Source organism: Lolium rigidum, chromosome 5 (assembly GCF_022539505.1).
Source record: "Lolium rigidum isolate FL_2022 chromosome 5, APGP_CSIRO_Lrig_0.1, whole genome shotgun sequence".
NCBI lineage: Eukaryota > Viridiplantae > Streptophyta > Magnoliopsida > Poales > Poaceae > Lolium > Lolium rigidum.
Window position 1 is genome coordinate 156,699,650 of NC_061512.1, and position 20,042 is coordinate 156,719,691.

General features: G+C 46.4%; 1 protein-coding gene across 1 annotated transcript; it reads left to right on the forward strand.

The window, feature by feature from the left end:
- The first annotated feature begins 825 nt into the window (after positions 1-825).
- Positions 826-14,501, forward strand: LOC124656571 (disease resistance protein RGA5-like). Its single transcript, XM_047195288.1, has 5 exons — positions 826-841; positions 8,718-9,552; positions 10,720-12,638; positions 14,370-14,425; positions 14,481-14,501. The coding sequence occupies exons 1-5, from the start codon at positions 835-837 to the stop codon at positions 14,499-14,501; spliced, it is 2,838 nt and encodes a 945-aa protein (XP_047051244.1). The 5' UTR covers positions 826-834.
- Positions 14,502-20,042: the final 5,541 nt, after the last annotated feature.

The window sequence follows — 20,042 nt, forward strand, 5'->3', positions numbered from 1 at the left end:
AACTTAAATCTTCCTCTGTGTTGCTTCAACGCCTTTACTTTGAATTTATTGCTTTATGAGTTAACTCTTATGCGAGACTTTTGATGCTTGTCTTGAAAGTACTATTCATGAAAAGTTTTGCTATATGTTATCTATTTGTTAGCAACTATAGATCATTGCCTTGAGTCACTGCATTCATCTCATATGCTTTATAATAGGATGATCAAGATTATGTAAGTAGCATGTTACTACAGAAATTACTCTTTTTTTTATCGTTTACCTACTCGAGGGCGAGCAAGAACTAAGCTTGGGGATGCTGATACGTCTCCAACGTACCTATAATTTCTGATGTTCCATGCTTGTTTTATGACAATACTTACATGTTTTGCTTGCACTTTATAATGTTTTTATGCATTTTCCGGAACTAACCTATTAACGAGATGCCGAAGGGCCAGTTGCTGTTTTCTGTTGTTTTTGGTTCCAGAAAGGCTGTTCGGGCAATATTCTCGGAATTCGACGAAACGAAGACCCAACATCTTATTTTTCCCAGAATCTTCCAGAAAGTCAGAGTGGGACCAGAGGGGAGCCCTGGGGGCCCCACACGTGGTGGCGGCGCGGCCCAAGGGGGCGCGCCCCTAGTGTGAGGAGGCCCCGTGGCCCTCCGACTCCGACTCTTCGCCTATTTAAGCCCCGGTGACCTAAAACATCGATACCAATTGACGAAACTCCGGAAAGACTCCGTGGGCGCCGCCACCATCGCGAAACTCCAATTCGGGGGACGAAGTCTCGTTCCGGCACCTGCCGGGACGGGGAAGTGCCCCGGAAGCCATCTCCATCGACGCCACCGCCTCCATCATGCTCCGTGAGTAGTTCCCCCATGGACTACGGGTTCTAGCTGTAGCTAGTTGGTATTCTCTCCCCCATGTACTTCAATACAATGATCTCATGAGCTGCCTTACATGATTGAGATTCATCTCGATGTAATCGGTGTTGTGTTTGTTGGGATCCGATGGATTGTTACATTATGATTAGTCTATCTATAAAGTTTGTGAAGTTATTGTTGCTGCAATCTTGTTGTGTTTAATGCTTGTCACTAGGGCCCGAGTGGCATGATCTTAGATTTAAGCTCTATACTTATTGCTTAGATTGTATCTACAAGTTGTTTGCACATGTCTATGTCCGGAACCAAAGGCCCCAAAGTGACATAAATTGGGACAACTGGAGGGGAAGGCTTAGATATGAGGATCACATGTTTTCACGGAGTGTTAATGCTTTGCTCCGGTGCTCTATTAAAAGGAGTACCTTAATTTCCGAGTAGATTCCCTAGAGGCCCGGCTGCCACCGGCTGGTAGGACAAAAGATGTTATGCAAGTTTCTCATTGCGAGCACGTATGACTATATATGGAAAACATGCCTACATGATTAATAATCTTGATGTTCTGTCTTAATGCTATTTCAATCCTATCAATTGCCTAACTGTAATTTGTTCACCCAACACTTGTTATTGGAGAGTTACCACTAGTGTAGATAGTCGGGAACCCCGGTCCATCTATCATCATCATATACTCGGTCCTATATGTCATTGGAAGTAGTATCAACTATTTTCTCGGTGCCATTGCTCTCATATTACTGCTACTGCTGCCGTGTTATCGTTACTACTTGCTCTCATATTATCGCTACTTTCACATCACCCCCGTTACTAGTGCTTTTCCAGGTGCAGCTGAATTGACAACTCAGTTCTTAAGGCTTATAAGTATTCTTTACCTCCCCTTGTGTCGAATCAATAAATTTGGGTTTTACTTCCCTCGAAGACTGTTGCGATCCCCTATACTTGTGGGTTATCAGCCACCTGTCCTCTTTTCTCCCTCGTGGCCGCCCTCGCGTGATTCTTTGGCCCACGGTCCTTCTCCCAGCGAAAAACTGATCAACTATTTTCCCCTCAACTTTTTGATGTCCAGAAGATCCCTGAAACAATAAAATAGGAAAAAGGAGGTTTTATGCCTTCTAAAAATTAAATACCAATGAAAGGGACTTTGTAGGAAAGTCCCAAAAATCGACTAAAAATGCATAAATAATGATGTAAGATGGCAAATATCAATGAAAACTAAACATATATGTAACAATATTGATGATGTAAAATGCACGTATCAGAGACTTACAAATGCTGAATGAAAATGGTGGAGGAACGACTGCAAATCAGATTAAGTAGTTGGAAAGGAAAATTATTATCCCTCGGAGGAAGATTTATTCTCACTAATTCAGTACTAAGCAGTATGATATTGTATATGGTATGTTTCATCCAATTGTCAAAAGGTATCTTGAAAAGATTGGATTATTTCCGATCAGGATTCTTCTGGCAAGGGTATAATGAGAAGGGAAAATATCGACTAGCTAAATGGAGTGTGGTATGCCGCCCGAAAGATCAGAGAAGTCTCGGAATTCAAGACCTTGAGGTCAAAAATAGGGCCCTTCATGGTAAATGGTTGTTCAAGTTGCTTACTAAGAACGAGATTTGGTAGACCCTCCTCAGGGGAAAGTACATTCGCTCAAATGCGTTCTCTCAGGTTTATTGAAAACCTAGAAATTTTCATTTCTAGGCTGGCATTGTGGCGATGAAGCAGGTCTTCTTTCCATATGGATCTTTATGTATTAGAGATGAATCAGAAATTAGATTCCGGGAGGATAAATGGCTTAGCAATGCTACTCTTCGGGAATAATATTCGGCTTTATACAATATTGTGTGACACAAAGGTGATACACTAGCCAAAGTGCTGGAGACATCCCCGTCGAATGTGTCCTTTAGAAGAAGTCGCAATGGTCCTAGTCAAGCATCGTGGAGTGCCTTGTTACAACGTCTGGATTCAGTCCATTTGACGCAGGGATCCTATGTATTTCGTTGGAACCTTTCTAAGAATAATATATTTTTGGTGACATCCATGTATAAAGCTTTAATTTAAACTGATGTACGAGTTGATAATAATAAGAAAATTTGAAAGATGAAGATCCGGCTTAAAACTAAGGTGTTTGTGTGGTATCTTAGTTGAAGGGTAATTCTCACCAAGGATAACCTTGCAAAGCACAACTGGCAGGGAAACAATAAAAATACCTATTCTTCCAATGCAAATTTGCCATATTTTTGTGGTCATCCATTCAGATAGGTTCTACCTTATACTCCATGTATCATTGCGAATATTTTCAATAATTGGCTTAATGATGTGTTATCGTGGTGGAGAGGATTGCTGTTATTTGGTTGCTTTGGCTCTATAGAAATAACAAGATTTTTAACAATAAAAATACTTCTCTTATGCAGGTTATTTAACGATGCATAACTATGCTATCTCTTCACAAAGGTGTTCACACGATTAAAGGATACAACGAGAGATACTTTTTGCAACATAGATGGCACTGTGATCATCATATTGGGCCTCCCTCGCCTTAGTTTTTCCTTTTCTTTGTTTCTTTCGTATAAGACTAGACTTTTATAGTTGTGTTTTGTGGATTGATACGGATGTGTGTATCTTAATTATACATAGACCGGGTGTAATGCTTAAATTTTAAGTAATACAAACGTGAAAAAATATTTAGCAGACCGGTAGTTTATTGACGCTCTTGTAGTCTTGTCCTTTCACGAAGCCACTTGTCTTGTTCATCTGTGCACAGCACTTGAGGCGGTTTCAGCACAAGTTCCTTTTTTCTAGTGGATTCAACACAAGTTCCTTACAACAGCATCATTGCACAAGCACATTGTAGATCTTTTCTTTTTTCGGGTAACACAATACACATTGAAGATCTTGTGCTGTCTGTGCCAACGAGCCGGGGTCGCTGACCTTGCGCTCGCCGTTGTTCCTGTTGGCATCCATGAAGCGTGCACCGGCCGGTGAAGCTGCCGACGAACTGGTCGCTGACATTGACCGCGCAGACGATGCTGTGTCAGCTCTCTCTCTCTCTCTCTCTCTGTCAGACCTTATGAAGCTGACGAGTCCGCGGTGATCACTCCCCTCACCGAGCTCTCCATCAACGACGACCACATCTTCCAGTTCGCTGCCATATTTCTGTGCTTTTTTCTGCAGCGCGATCATGTACGTATTTGGACTCTGGAGAGAGAGTACTCTACGGGCAATCACTGTGTTCAAAATTTTCTTCATTTTGTTTTGGCCGGTCTTTCAGTCGTTTTCGGCGCAACCAGTCTGTGCAAAGACTCTAATTTTGAAGTACCAGCCACGGCAGACGTGTGGTCCGGAAGAGAAGTGGAAAGTCCGAAGTCCAACGGCTGTGCGCGTTTTGCCGGCTAATAAACCCAGAGAGGTCGACCCCCGGCCTCTTTCTCGCTCTCGATCTTAGAGCATCTCCACTCGTCTCCCCGACGAGGCCCCCGAACGACGTTTTTTCCATCCGGACGGCGTAATTTGGTCCAGTCACGCCCCCGGTTCCTCGTTTTCGTCCGGATTTGGGCCTAAATTCCTCCGGCGATCCCACGCCATCCCCGGCCCCCCGGGGAGCGCTCGGGGACTCCGGACGAAACGAAAGCGCGGGAAACACCGAGGAAACTTCCCGCGCGTCTGGTGGCCCCAACTTATCGGCGAGAGAAACCAATCGTCGTCCTCATCGCATGGTCTTCCGCGCGCTGTAAAAGCCTGCCGCCGGTCTGCATTCGCCGGCCACGCGGCGAGTTAATGTCGTCGTCTTCCGCACACGCATCGTCTTCCGCGCGCACTAAAGGCTGCCGCCGGTCAGCTCGCCGCGGACGCGTCGCATTCCACGCGGCATTAATCACCAGCGCCAGCCGCGCCTATATACGCCGGTCCGCTCGCCGCGAGGCGTACCCCGTGCTCCACTCTCCCTCCACTCTCCCTCTGCTCTCCCGATGGCGTTCTACGACGATGACGGCGCAGCCAACAACGGCTTCCCCCGCCGGTCGCTCCACGCGTGGGAGGGGCACCTCCTCCACCAGGCGGGGTACCCCTGCCCGCCGGACACGAGGCCTCCCGGCGGCGGGTGGCGGCTTAGTGCTGGCGGCGTACCAATCCCGCCGCCGCCTCATGGCCACGCCCTCGACGTCGCCATCGAGGAGGCGCGGATGACCTTGACGGATGAGGAGCGCGCCGAGCCACGCCACCACCCCGACAACTACACGGCGTGGAACTCGTACTTCCTGCGGCGGTGGGAGCGGGAGCTCGCCTCCTACGACGGCCCGCCGCCTCCGCCTCCGCGCAACAACGCCGCGGGCCGCCAACGTTGGTGGAGCGCGCCGGGCCGGACACTCGAGGCTGTCCTCGATCACATCGAGGGCGGAAACTTCCCGGTGCTCACGATGCCCCCTCCATCGAGGGCATCGGCGAGCCGCCGCCGGGGAAACGTCTGGCAGCCACGGCGCATGGCTGCCAGCTCGTCGTCTTCCGGATCGGCGCCGAGGTCATCCTTGGCGCCGGTGAAGAGGGAGGAGGCGTCGTCGCCTTCGACGCCGGTGCGCGTCAAGAAGGAGCCGGCGTCTCCGCCGCCGACCAGAGGGCGCAGCAGCGGCGCCCTCGTCATTCGCGACCAACCCTCCCAGCCTGGGCGGAAGAGGAAGGCGCCGAAAAAGGAGGACGCCGCGGCCGCCGCCGCAAACAGGCTCGCCGAGGAGGAGGCGAAGCGCGCGGAGGACGCCGCCGTGGCGGAGGCGATCGCCAGGTCGCTCAACGACCTGGTGCCCGCCGACAACGCCCTCCCCGAGGACGCCGCCCTGGCGTGGTCCAGGCGCGAGTGGGAGCGCGAGGAGGCGGAGCAGCAGCGGCGGCTGATGGACCTGGCCGCCGCACGCCGACTCGCCGCGCGCGCCACTCCAACCGCCGCCGACGACGCCGCGCGCTACCGCCGTCCCGCGACACCTCCATCCGGCGTCGTTGCCCCCGTCGTCGACCTCGAGTCCTCGGACGACGAATGGTACAAGCCATCCCCGGGCGGGGAGACGCCGGCCGGGGCAGCAGCCGCCAGGCAGCGCCGCCGAAGGTGCCGAAGGTCGAGGACGACGGCTCCGACGACGGCGGCGACGACTACACGGTGTTCTACCGCCGTTTGGGCATGTAGAGCGCCGTGTTTTAAAATTAGCATTTGAATTCCCCTAGCCGAATTCGAAATATAGTCGAATTCGGCCTCTATGTATTAACTCCGCCCGTTTTAGTCTAAATATCATTAAATTTAGTCTATATTTGCCCGAATTTAGCCGAAGTTTATCAAGTTTCCGTTTTTCAAACTCGCATCGTCGTCTTCGCCTGGGCACGCGGCTGGGAAACTACTTCTCCCCACGCCAAATCTTCCTCCAATCCGGACGAAAATTTCGCCGGATTTAGACGTGGGGAGCGCCAACGAGTGGGGATGCTCTTAGCGCCATTGCCCAGAGCCCCAGACCCACCGTCGTCTCGCGTCTCCGATCGAGCTCCTCTTCTCCGGGAGAAGGGCCGCGGCCACAGGCCAGAGGCCAGCTCGAGCCCATCCTCCACGGCAGCCGGCCGATAGGTACGTCCCCTGCCGGCCTGCCATTTTACTCCTCCCTTGGTATACGTATACAAGATCTTAGCCTACTCCCTTTATCCACAAATAAATAGACCTATGGGATCTTTCAAGATATATTATGAAGTAAATAGACAATTGCATTGAAAAGATGTAAACTAACATCTTTTTTCTCTTTAATTATTTCACCTTCAGTAACCTAAGAGCATGTATAAAATGAAGGTAACATGTGATGAATATTGTTAGGTGTGATTTCCGGACGATGAGAGAGAAGCAATTTTTGCTATTTTAAAATACATTAAAAAGGTAGAAATACACTCTTTTAAGAACAAAGTTTAAGGTTAAACATCCATTTATTTACGGAGGGAGTGAGTATACTCAATGTAAGTTTGGCCAAACAGTTTGAAAGAACAATTGACATATATAATACTCCCTCCGTTTCTAGATATAAGCCATTTAATATTTTGAGAAAAAATTTAAAATATAAGGTGTATTGTGTTTCACCACTTGCCTGGACAATTTTTTAAGGATTAGTTTATGTTTTCATATTTTATTTGAAGCCCTCTATTTTCTCACGTCAATTATCTAGTGTTAACCTGATAATTTGATCTCAATGTGTATTCTTTAATTTCCGTTTCAAAAACTACATGGCTTATATCAAGAAACGGATTGGGTATCAAATTAGTATCACTGAATTTATTTTCATATATAGTTTTATAATATATTAATTTCAAATGTGAAATTTGATTATTTTCCGTATAAACTTAGATTTAAGACAAGACTAAGTGGCCTCATGTAAATTGATGGAGTATATATATGACGGCACCACTACCACCATCACCGCCAGGTTTAGCATGTTAAAAAGATATCTCCAGCGGTTCGACGCAAATAAATCGAGACTATCTTAATGTGCCTACGCTGACAGGGGTACGGTCTAGCGGCGCGAACCAAACAAACTGAGTGTCGCTGTCGCGGACCTGTCTGGGGCGGCCCATTCCGGCCTATGTTTGTGCTGGGAATGCGGTCCAACGTCCTCATCTGAGCGTGTCCCACTCGTTACCTCCCTAGGCCCACCCGTCAGTTGCACACAAGCTACTCCCTCTCCTGCCACTTCCTAGGCTCACCGGTAAAATCGTCGGCACTAATGCGGCAACGCTAGCCTACGATGGAGGAAACCGCCGCCACTACCACTACCTCCGCCAGTTGACATGCATTGCGCACATGGTTAAACATCGACCATTTTAATATGCCAATGTACATTTCATATGTGAGTGCATATCTAATGGACTGCATATATTTAGGTGTCCCAAGCTTTGGACTACTTCAAGGAGTAGCATGAAAACAAACCCTTTAGGTTGTGTCATTGTTGGATGAAGATCAAGGAATCTCCCAAGTGGAAACTAGGTTACGCTACATGCAAAAAAGAATCTCAAACATAGGGGGTGTGGGATGAATCATCATTGTTCATTGATATTGAAGATGGTGGTCCAAGCACGGTGGCCCAAGCAATGGTGGTCGTGCATCTAGTCCAAGGGGCCACAAGGCCACCAAGCAAGATCTCAAGCGTGATGCATTCGCACTTGTATTGCATGAGACATTTAAGGGGTTGATGGATAAGAAAAAGGAGGAAAAATGCCAAAAGGATGAGAGGTGATGCCGGGAGAAAGATGCCACATATGCTAGCTTCATTGACCTCCAAAAGAGCTCTTGAAGGTAAGAGATCAATGACCAGTCAAAAGCCGTTTAGGTCGAGGCCAAATAACTCGCCGAACAGAACCACATCATGTTCGCCAACATTGACCATCATGGACCCGACAACTGTGCTTCCTTTGAGAGATGCGTGATCTCACATATCTATTTAAGTTTGTGTACTCCATATGAAACTTGTGTCCTTTTACACTTTAGCTCGGTACTATGGCGTGTAAATCATGTGATTCCCTAATTAGTGGTAATTTAATAGCTATTAAATTCAGCTTTAGTGTTATTTTCATTCATATGTTGGCCAATTAAATGAAATAGGAAAGAAAAGAGGCAATAAGCTAGCGCAGACCAAACGGGTCTAGCTGATGGGTTTACCGCCGCCCCAAATAGTAGACCAGGATAGACCGCGGCCTTTGGCATGTCTGCGTTCAATCCCAAAAGACCAAAACGAATACATTTGCTTTCTGCAATGATTCGGATCGCTTGAGATGTCCTAACTCTTGTTTTGCTATGAAATTTTATCTTACTTGGATTAATTGTTGTTGCAGCCATGGAGGTGGCTCTGGTGAGCGCGACGACAGGGGCCCTACAACCCGTCGTGGAGAAGCTAGCTGCTCTTCTAAGAGACAAGTACAGGCATTTCAAGGGGGTGTGCAACTTTCAGCGCAAGGAGATCGAGTTCCTCACCCGTGAACTTGTCGCAATGGATGCATTTCTTTTGAAGATGTCGGAGGAGGAGGATCCTGATGTGCAAAGTAAGGTTTGGATGAATGAGGTGCGTGAGCTATCCTATGATATGGAAGACTCAATTGACGACTTCATACAATGTGGTGATAACAAAGACACTAGGCCACATGGTTTCATGGAGAAGATCAAGCACTCGCTAGGGAAGATGAAGGTCCGTCGGCGGATTGCCTGGGAGATTAAAGATATGAAGAATCAACTCATAGAGGTGGGCGAGAGGAATGCAAGGTATAAGACTCCTCAAGCCTTCTCCAACACAAGAAATGGAAGTGTTGATCCTAGAGCTCTTGCTATCTTTGAGAATGCCTCTAAGCTTGTTGGAATTAGTGAACCTAAGGCTGAGATAATAAAAATGTTGATGGAAGATGATCGATGTGTATCAACAGAACAGAAATTGAAGATCATCTCCATTGTTGGATCTGGTGGAATGGGAAAGACAACTCTTGCAAACCAAGTGTATCAAGATCTCAAAGGGCATTTCGAGTGGCATACTTTCTTATCTGTGTCACGAAATCCAGACATAATGAACATCCTGAGAATTATTCTCAGTGAAGTTAGTGGTCAAGGTTATGCCAGCACTAAATCCGGGAGCATACAACAACTAATCATCAAGATCAACAACTCCCTACGAGACAAGAGGTGCAATTTCTATTTCTCTACTTTCCACCCTTGAATGTATAAGTAGTTGTTCATGTATTTCACATGAAATTCATCCTAGTAACTTGTAACGAATATAATTTCTGTCTATATTTTTAAATATATTTTGTAACATGTTAGAAAATATAATGCTGATATGACTATGTTGATGTCCAAAATAAGTGAAATAGGATGGAGATAGATATAAGTAACGACCTATGGTAAGGTGTATTCATCATAATTTATGCTTGTTTTGTGTACTGCACAATATTAGCCTTTGTTGAGTGTGAAAAACTGCCACCCCCCACCCCCACCCCCCAACTCTAATACTCCCTGAAAATGTGCTTCGTTTCATGGAGAAGATCATACGTGCGCACACACAAACACCATTTTAGTTGCTACGCTAATGACTTGGCTCACTCTCCAATATAACTTCTTTTTAGCTTACTTCGGTAGTTTTGCCAACATGGTATCCACGATAACCTCGTTTCACATGAGGGCCACCATGTACATCCCCTTTTCTTTCTCATCCACCTCTCTCTCAGTCGCTCTCTCTCTCTCTCTCGCTCCCTCCCATTTATGTGCATACATACCATCTCTTATGTTCGTCTTTCTAATCTCAATGCCCACACAGTATTGTGATGCATGCTCTATGAATACCAACTCCAATAAGATGATTCGTCACTTGTTATCGTTGATCTCGCGGCAATGTATCACCAACCGCTACTACTCCAACTGGAGGACATATCGTTTAGGTGTTTAAGTGACCTTAAAGGGTATAAATGGAAAGTATGCAAAATAAATAGTCTAGGAAAAGAATTAACATTTCTGTATTATGTTGAGTTACTCCGTCTTAGTTTTAGATAGCTGAACTTTTAGATCTGTCACTAGATTCTTGTTTTGTAGTGATGACTGTATAATTATCTTGTCAATCCACATCGGCTCTAGACCAATTAAGTGTTACACATGATCAATCATATCCATATTTATCTTTTATGTAGTCACGCCTCTTGTTCAAACCGGTACTTATCTCCCATATTATACAAAAAAATATCATGCCCATAATATATGGATTTGAATACTTTTATCAGATTTCCTGTTTTATTTTGTTTATGTTATCAATATGAATGATTTTTTTATTTAAGGAATCACTAATAGATCTAGATGCAGGTACTTTATTGTCGTTGATGATATATGGGACGTGGATACATGGGATGTTATTAAGCTAGCATTCCCGATGACCAGTTCTAGAAGTAAAATAATCACCACTACTCGTGTGAACAATGTCGCTCATTCATGTTGTTTATCATTTAGCGGCCATATTTATAATATGAGGCCTCTCGATATAGTGTACTCAAGGCAACTATTTCATAGAAGATTATTCAACTCCAAAGAAAATTGCCCTTCATACCTTGAAGAAGTTTCTGAACAAATCTTGAAAAAATGTGATGGGTTACCTTTGGCCATTATTGCTATATCTGGTTTGTTGGCTGGCATGGAAAGAACAAAGGATCTATGGAATCAAGTGAAAGATTCAATTGGTCGTGCACTTGAAAGAAATCCCAGCGTTGAAGGAATGATGAAAATATTGTCACTTAGTTATTTTGATCTGCCTGCTCATCTAAAAACTTGTCTCTTATATGTTTGTATATTTCCTGAGGATTCTGTTATTAAGAGGAAGGATCTTATAAGGAGGTGGATTGGTGAAGGATTTATTCATAGAGATGGTAGGCATACTGTACTTGAGATAGGAGAGAGGTGTTTTGATGAGCTCCTCAATAGGAGCTTGATCCAACCCGTGAAGACAAATGAATATGGTGAAGTGAAGACTTGTCGAGTTCATGACACCATTCTTGATTTCATCATATCCAAGTCGATAGAAGAGAACTTTATTACTTTACTTAGTGTTCCCATGCTGACACTTGGGACACAAAGCAAAGTTGTTCGTCGGCTCTCCCTACAAGTCGGCAAACAAGGAGATTCAGCATTACCAATGGCAGGTATGGTGTTGTCTCGAGTCCGGTCACTTAATGTGTTTTGGAGATACGTGGAAATACCCTCTTTGGAGGAATTCAGATGCCTGCGTGTTCTCTACTTGAAGCATTGCTACCAATTGGAAGAGCATCATCTTGAAAACATAGTGGGCTTGTTCCAGCTGAGGTACCTGAACCTAAGCAAGACGAGAATAAGGAAGCTCCCAGAACGAATCGGGTGCTTAGGGTGCTTGGAGACATTGGAAGTACGAGGCACCAATGTAAAGGAATTACCCACATCAATAGTTAATCTGAAGCAATTGGCGCATATACATGTTGACCTTGCTGTTAAATTTCCTGATGGGATTATGAAGATGCAAGCACTCGAGACGTTTAAAGATGTCTTTGCCTGCAGGCAGCCATTTCACTTCCTATGGGGCCTTGGTCACCTAAAGAATCTGAGGCATCTGGCCCTTCATTTCCAAGGTGAGGATGCGAACTTGGTTCGGGAAAATCGAGAGGAGTGGAAAGCTATCATCTCTTCCCTGTGTAAGCTTGGCACCCAAAACCTTCGATCTCTGACTATTTGGGAAGGTAGCAGCTTCTTACAGGAACATTTGTGCATGCATACCCTCGAGAAACTTATTACCTGGTATTCACCCGTTCCACAGGTTCCAAAATGGTTTAGCTCCCTCAGAAACCTCAGGCAGCTACGCCTTCAAGTGGAGGAAGTCAAGCAGAATGATATCTGCATCCTTGGAGCCTTACCCGCTCTACTCATTCTCCATTTGATGGAAACAACAGGGTCAAGTGAAAAGTTGAGAATCAGCGGTGAAATTGGGTTTCAATTCTTGAGGAATTTTAATTACTTTGCAAATTGTCACTCGGTAGATCTGATGTTTTCGGCAGGATCCATGCCCAGGCTAGAAAAACTTGCCCTTATTCGTTTGGTCATAGTTGAAGCACACTCTCTTGACATTGGAATCGAGAAACTCGCCTCTCTCATTACCGTCGAATGTGAAGTGATTGGGAAATGTGGAATTATTGAAGCCGTAAGGACTGCCGTGGAGAGAACAGTCAAGACACATCCCAACCACCCTGCTCTATTCTTCAGACGTTTACGAATTTGATGCAGGTGCTTATCCTCTCTTTTGTTTTCTTTGCAAAATCTCTACGCTTATCTTGATTTGTTGTTTGTGTTAAGTTACTTGAAGCGCCCCTAGACAAGTGTAGTTTCAGAGATTACGTGAGTTATCTTAAGTTGGCTACTGTACCACTACTGCTTTTCTATTCTTTTCATTTTTGCGGGTACCACTACTGCTTTCTTTGCTTTACGTGTACTGTTTTGATAAAAAAAAATCGATAAGAGCGCTTTACTACTCAAAAAGGTTTAAGCAATACACCCGTCTCTGCGTAACTAAGATGCACACAGCCATCCAAAGAAGTACAGAACCATACAAAAACTTTACAAAAAGAACGCTCGTAAAAGTGTAAGCAGCCAATTAGACCATAGGAGCAACCAATTGGGTAATAAACTCATTGGCCGTATCCTCCAATTATGTAAACATCATCGTAAAGAGGTCGTGGTCCTCCAAGCGCTGAACTGCTGAAGCGGCGACCATAAACAACGACGATCATAAACGAAGCAAAGCCATATACCGGTAGATGAACTGCATAAGAGAAGAATTTTTATCATTAAAAATATTGTTATTCCTACATAGGCAAAACGACCATAGAACGGCTATTGCTCCCACTCTGAAAAGAATCTTAAACCCAGAATCCACCCTGTTGCCAAAAATGTTTACAACGCTGCGTGGTGGTATATAAGGTAGAACCTATCTGAATGATTGATCATATAGACATAATGAACCGATATTAGAAGAAAAGGTGTTTTATTATCTCCTCTTCGTGACAGAAAACACATTTCACAGAACCATACCAGTTGTGTTTTGCAAAGTTATTTTTAGTAAGAATAACACCATAACGAAGGTACCATCCAAAAAACCTTAGTTTTACAAGGAACCGACGCTGTTTTGATGATAACCCGATAAAGAATGTGGGCTAGCCTAATATAACCGTGTTAGCTACAAGGATGATTTTCGTACATGTTAATGTTTTCTACTGCTTGAAGCGGCATACTACTAATCTGGCGACCATCCAACTTGATAATTACTGCTCTTGTCATGTGCAACTTAGGATTCCACTGTATTTTTCTCTTATGTTCTGTATTCTTTCCGAGAACATAATAAGCTTGCTCTTTTCGTCATCTCAACGATCTAGGTCCGTTACGGTCACAGTTTTCACATCTAATACACGTTTTGTCATCGCTGCTGCTAATTTAATACTGATGGTGTCGATCGTCTGTGAATCATATGCAGTGCAATCCAATGGACGCTTCATTAGCAGATTAGGCATTTCGATGTTGGACGTAACACTCTTGTTGAATGGGCTCCAGATGTTCATTAGCAGATTACGCATTTCACTGTGAAGGCTTGTGTTGCTGGAATCCTTTTAGCAATTCCAAGTGCAGAGTTGTAAGCTAGATAATCCGTCGCTGCTTTGTTAAATTTGAATGTGCGTCTGATGGTGGCGACCTCCAGGTCGGATTCTTGTCACCAAATAAAGTCCAGGCTGCATTGTACCACTCCGACTTCACCAATAATTTGTACAGAATTTTCACCATTTGATTCAGTTTAACTACAAGCATTTTGCTGGGTTGTAACGGCTGTGTGTATCTCAGCTATGTAGATGCCGGATGTAATGATTAAATATTGAAAACAAGCACTCTGCTGGTGTTGAAATTTGGAGCTGGAAACGTATGCATGTGTGCCTGCCTGGAAACGTAAGGCATTTCTAGCTATAACAGCAGTTCTTTTGCTGGGCAACTCTCTAAGATGTCACTCGTATTAATTTGTGTGGTGAAATGTGGTGAATATCTCTGCGTTGCATGCCAAACAGTGTGTATGTGTGTCCCAGTGATTACTTATTCAAATGAAAACGTACACACAAAAATCCTGCGCCTACGAGCTCTTAAAAAAATTGATCAACGCAGTCATCATCCTATCCACACCATCGCACCAGCTGCTCCACCAAAGATCATTCAACGGTCCATTGATCACCTCTCTAATGTTTTCTTTTGTCTTGAAATTCACAAGGGGTTTCCCTAATGATTGAGCTCCTCCAACTCCATTAGTAATACCTCAATCTCAAAGCTTAAGGCTTATATTATTTTTAGAAAATCAAACTATATCAAGTTTGAGTTAGCTTTTACCAAAAATCATTAACATGCAAAATACAAAATTATATCAGTAAATAGATAATGAAATATATTTTTATATGATATCTACAAAATATTATATTTATTGATAGATTGTTCTAAAATTCTGGTCAAACTTTACTTAGTTTGACTTTATAAAAAAAGCCTTAGACTTTGGGATGGACGTAGTAATTAACATGCATGTGCGCATGGCCAACTTGGCCTTTCTTCGTGTTATACTAATACACTAGAACAAGTGCTAAGATATTTGTTCGAATCGTAATCTTAGAGATCTCTCTCATGGTGTTTAAGGATATTAAATATATATAAAAACACGATCACAAATACATACAAAAAATATATATGTACATATACACCATGTAATTTATGCAATCGAGGAAAACTAATTGCAGAACTTTTATGACAACATAAAAGATAAAATTTACACAAGCAATCATTTGAGTTAAAGTGGGTAACAAAAACGCTATAACAAATGTTCAAAATATTGTTTTGTGGTTCACAATTGCATGGTAGTAGCCAAATATATAATCATTAATACAATAGTATGATGATGTGGAAGAAGTACAAATGTTTAGTATAATACATATTTATTTTACCTCGGTACTCAGTAGAAAAAGGAAAGAAAATTTGTGTGGGGTTCACGAACTAATGATATCTTTGGATCGGAAAGCGTCATTTATCTAGACATGTCGGAGTGTCAAGTTCAGCAGTACTCGGCTGTTCAATGTGATGCGAGTTCAAAGTAGCAAATCGGGCAAACATGGTTGGAGGGGCGGAGCGAAGCATCGAGCAGGCTCACGCGACCACACACACTGGGCAATCGCCTCGAGCTTGCAACCGATGTGGGCCACACTAGAGGGCGACCAGCGCCGGTCCATAGATTCAGGGTCGGCCCTGAGGGGGGCAGGCAGGGCGGCCGCCCTAGGCCCCAGAACCCAAGGGGCCCCCAGCTCAGTATGCGTATAACATGGGAGAGGAGCTTCGAGCTCCTGTGGCGGGGCCAGACATTTTTTCGAAGATTTTCATCGCGTGCGGTTCAGTCTTCAGGTAGACGCAAAGGAAAGCCTCAGGGCTTCCTAGCAGGCTTTTCTCTTTAGTTAATTTAGGCCTTGCATATTTTGATTAGCCTGAATCTTTTTCTCTTCTTGTTAGCTACGAGGAAATTAAATGGGTATTGTACGATCCATGGATACTAGCACACGATCTAGACTTTGCTCGGGTTTTTTTTTAGGATCCTTACAAAATTTTGTGTTACATTCCAAGCCGATTGCCCTAAATTTTGACAAAGGTCGAATAACCAATCCTAGTGTGACAAGCACACCAGAGGGCATTATATTAGGGGCTCAGGGTGGCGCATAAGTGGCGGCAGACAATAGTCCATCAAAACCACAAGTTTCGATCTGAACAAATTAAGAATCTCATATCAAGCAGCATTTCAGAAAAGAAGAAAAACGACAAGGCCATTGGTCAGGTATAAGTGCATCTCGAGCGGCCCGATGCATTTCGTTCACCAAAAGTGACCATGCGTATCTGTTGTTGTGGTGTGGCGGCGCGGCGTTTGGACTACAACGGCGGTGGGGTGGCGGCATTGTCGTAGGGCTGCAAAGAAGGAAGGGGATGGCGAATGAAGCGTGCGGGGACGGCTAGGAATACAAGGTCAAGCATTGCGTCCGTGTCGACACATTCGCGGGGCATATTTAGACTACGTTTGCATCCCGCACTACATGCCGGTTAGTTTGCGTCAGGCTATTGGGCTAGGGGTAGACCCATTTTTTGACCGCGTGAACACAAACAGTCGCTTTGCATCCATTTGCATTGGACCTAGAGATACCCTAAGTCTAATTCTTCATCTATTTTGTGCCCTTTGCTCGACAAACAAGTTTGAATCTAGGTATCTTAATATTGCTTTTCAACACACCAATTAAAATATTACTATTTCTGGGCCCAGCCCCCCTCCCCCCACGCACCCCCCTAGGGCCGGACCTGAGGAAGGCTCTCATGTGAACTCGTAGGAGGAGAGCTACGCCCAGAGAAAGACAAAGCGGGACGCGAAATAGGGAAAAATGAGAAAACGAACACATAATAGAAAAAATGTTGACCAGTGGGCCCAGCGTAGAAATCCCTATTCTTTTTGGTGTTTTTTTTTCTCGAAGATCACCACTTTATACTAAAAAGACTATACAGTGTATACTAAAATATTTTTACGGCACGCGGTTTTATGGTGTTCACTAGGATTGCCATTACCTCATATGAGCTTGCTGCTCATGCATGGTATGGTAGTGACCCATGTCAACATTACTTTCTTTGTTAATTGATTCTAATTTAATCTAATTTGCAATACTATTTAGAGTCGATTAGAAAGGAATGGAGAGAGTATATCTTACACTTAGAATTTAAGTGAACCCATCTAAAAAGAATGAAACCCGTTAAATTATTAAAATGCACAGGAAAAATGGAAAAAAAAAAAGAACCCCAGCAGTCGCGTGGGGAGGAGGAGCCTCCCCCACCGCCCGGGAGAGGGGCGGGAGAGGGAGCCTCTTCCTATACTCATGATCGTGAAAGTCGTGAACAAAGAATTCCTACACCTAGGACATGTAAAGAAACGGCTGATTAACTCTAATAATCATAGTATACTAATAGTACAGTACATCCGATCCACAAGAGTGCACCCCTCGCAACAAAGATGAACGGTGCATTGATCTTCATCTCGCCAATGATTTTTCGTCGTGAAACTTATTAATCGTCTCTCTAATGATTGAGCTCCTGCAACATGCATGGCCAACGAAGCAGGACGACCACTGACTAGGCTCTTCTCCCGTTCGCTGTGCATGCGATGGATGCCATGCTAGCCAGGGGCGGGTGTCGCTGTTCATGCCAAAGCAGCCTAGCTGGGTACGCAATAACAGTGTAGGTGGCCCTGGCCTGGGTAGCGCCGTGTTGGGCAGACACGTCGCCTGTCAGCGGAACAGTAAGCAGTTACTATTGCCAGATGCGAAGCCATGGAGCCATCGACGCCTCCATGGTTTCCGTTATTCACATTTTTCGTACTCGCATCTTGGCTTATTCAGACTTTTGATCTGTCGATGGCAGTGTCTATACTTTCGCGTTGAATTTTATATAAGACAATCGTGTATTCGTGTATCTTGAGAGTTGAGATTAAGTTTTGACAAAGAAATTTTATTTTGCAGCATGGTCATTTTGCACCAGCTTAGAGCATCTCCACCGGTAGCTCCCAAATAGGCGCCCGCACCGGTAGGGGCGCCGGTACCTTCGTTTGGAGGGCGCCTGCACTGCATCCTCTATTTGGGAACATTGCTCCCACACCGTCGTCCCCAAACAGGCGGCCTCGATAGAATTTTGAAATTTAAATACAAATTTGCGACATGATATTTATACGTAGTTCGAACGAAATTTGTACAAATTTAACGCGATTTCAAACTAAAAAACTAAAAATACACATCTAGCGGCGCGGGGAGTCGAAGTCGCTGAAGTCCAGTTCGTCGCCGCTGGATGTCCCGAAGGACCAGCTATCGGCGTCGTCATCCTCCTCCAAGTCGGCCTTCTCCTCCTTTGGCGTCGGCAGCTCGGATGGTCCGGTGAGGTCGACGTAGTTGGCGCCGTGGTCCCTGGCGGACCACACCGCCGCCTGCCGCGGGTCGATCGCGATGTGACGGTAGTCCTCGTCGACGGAGCAGCCGATGATGAAGCTCTGGGCGGGGAACTCCTCGTCGTCGTCGTCGCCACGGAGGGCCGCCTGCGCCTTGGCCTCCTTCTCCCACCATTTCTTCTTCGTCGGCGGAAGTGGTGGCAAGGTGTCCTCCTCCTTGACGCGGGAGCGGCGGCCCGACCCCGTCGCCGGACGAACCCGAGCAGAGGACGCGTGCGCCCGACGGCGGACGATCCGGTGCGGGAGGTTCCGGACGCCGCGGTTCGTTCCGGCGACCTCTGCGTGGTAGGCGTCGGCGCCATGGTCGCCGCCTGCGGGAAGTAGACCGGCTCTCGTTGCCTGCGGTGGCGTGGACGGTAGCTGTACTCGCGGAGCGTGGCGTGGACGTCGCGGCCATACCACCAGGCTCGGCGGCCGACGTTATTGAAGCGGCCGCCGGAGGGATTGTCCATCCGCGCGACCTCTTCGGCGCGCTCGCGGCCGAAGCGCTCTTCCCAGTCCGGGCTATCGAGGGCATTCTCCGGGAGTCTCCTCTGCTCCGGCGTCATCGAGGCCCGCCGTTCCCTGGCGAGGGCCCGCATCTGTGGTCCTCGCGACGACAGCGGCGGCACGACGAAGCCGCTGTTGGAGAAGTGTCAGCCGTGCGGCAACTTGAACTGCACTGGCACGGGGATCCGGTGCCACTACAGCACGTCGGCCTCGTCGAACGACAGCTGCGTCGAGCGTAGCATGCCGCTGCCACCGCTGCCGCCGGCCTGGTCGTTGTGCGCCATCGCGTTCGCGTGCAGGTGGGTGGTGGTTCGGGCGGAAGTTGAGGACGGCGGCGGCTAGGGATGGACGGCGGGGAAAAGAGAGGAGTGTGCGCCGGTGTGGTTTTAAGGAAGGCGGCGGACACGCATTGAAGGCGCGTGGGTAAGGTAGGTGGACGCCGCGTGGACCGTCGCCGCCCTCGCCATTTTGGTTTCCGTGCGGGAGACCATTAACGCCGATGACCAACCTCCCCACGTCGTTTCCGATGCGAACCGCCGCGTCCCCTCGCTGACAAGGCGCCCCCACCCGCGAAAATCGTCGTTCCGCGAGGCGCCGGCGCGCCCGATTCACGCCCTTGGCGAAGGGACCGGCACGGGGTTGCCGGCTATTCTATTGGGCTCCAAAATTGGCCGGCGCCGTTTAAGGCGCGTGGGTAAGGTAGGTGGACGCCGCGTGGACCGTCGCCGCCCTCGCCGTTTTGGTTTCCGTGCGGGAGACCATTAACGCCGATGACCAACCTCCCCACATCGTTTCTGATGCGAACCGCCGCGTCCTCTCGCTGACAAGGCGCCCTCACCCGCGAAAATCGTCGTTCCGCGAGGCGCCGGCGCGCCCGATTCGCGCCCTTCGCGAAGGGGCCGGCACGGGGTTGCCGACGATTCTATTGGGCTCCAACATTGGCTGGTGCCGTTTAAGGCGCGCTGGTGCAAGTCCATTTTCGCCCCAGGTCCCCAAATTGCTATCGGGCCGCTATCGGAGCCACCGGTAGAGATGCTCTTATAAAATGGGCTACAGTAGCAAGGAAATACAAATGCTATAGCTATAC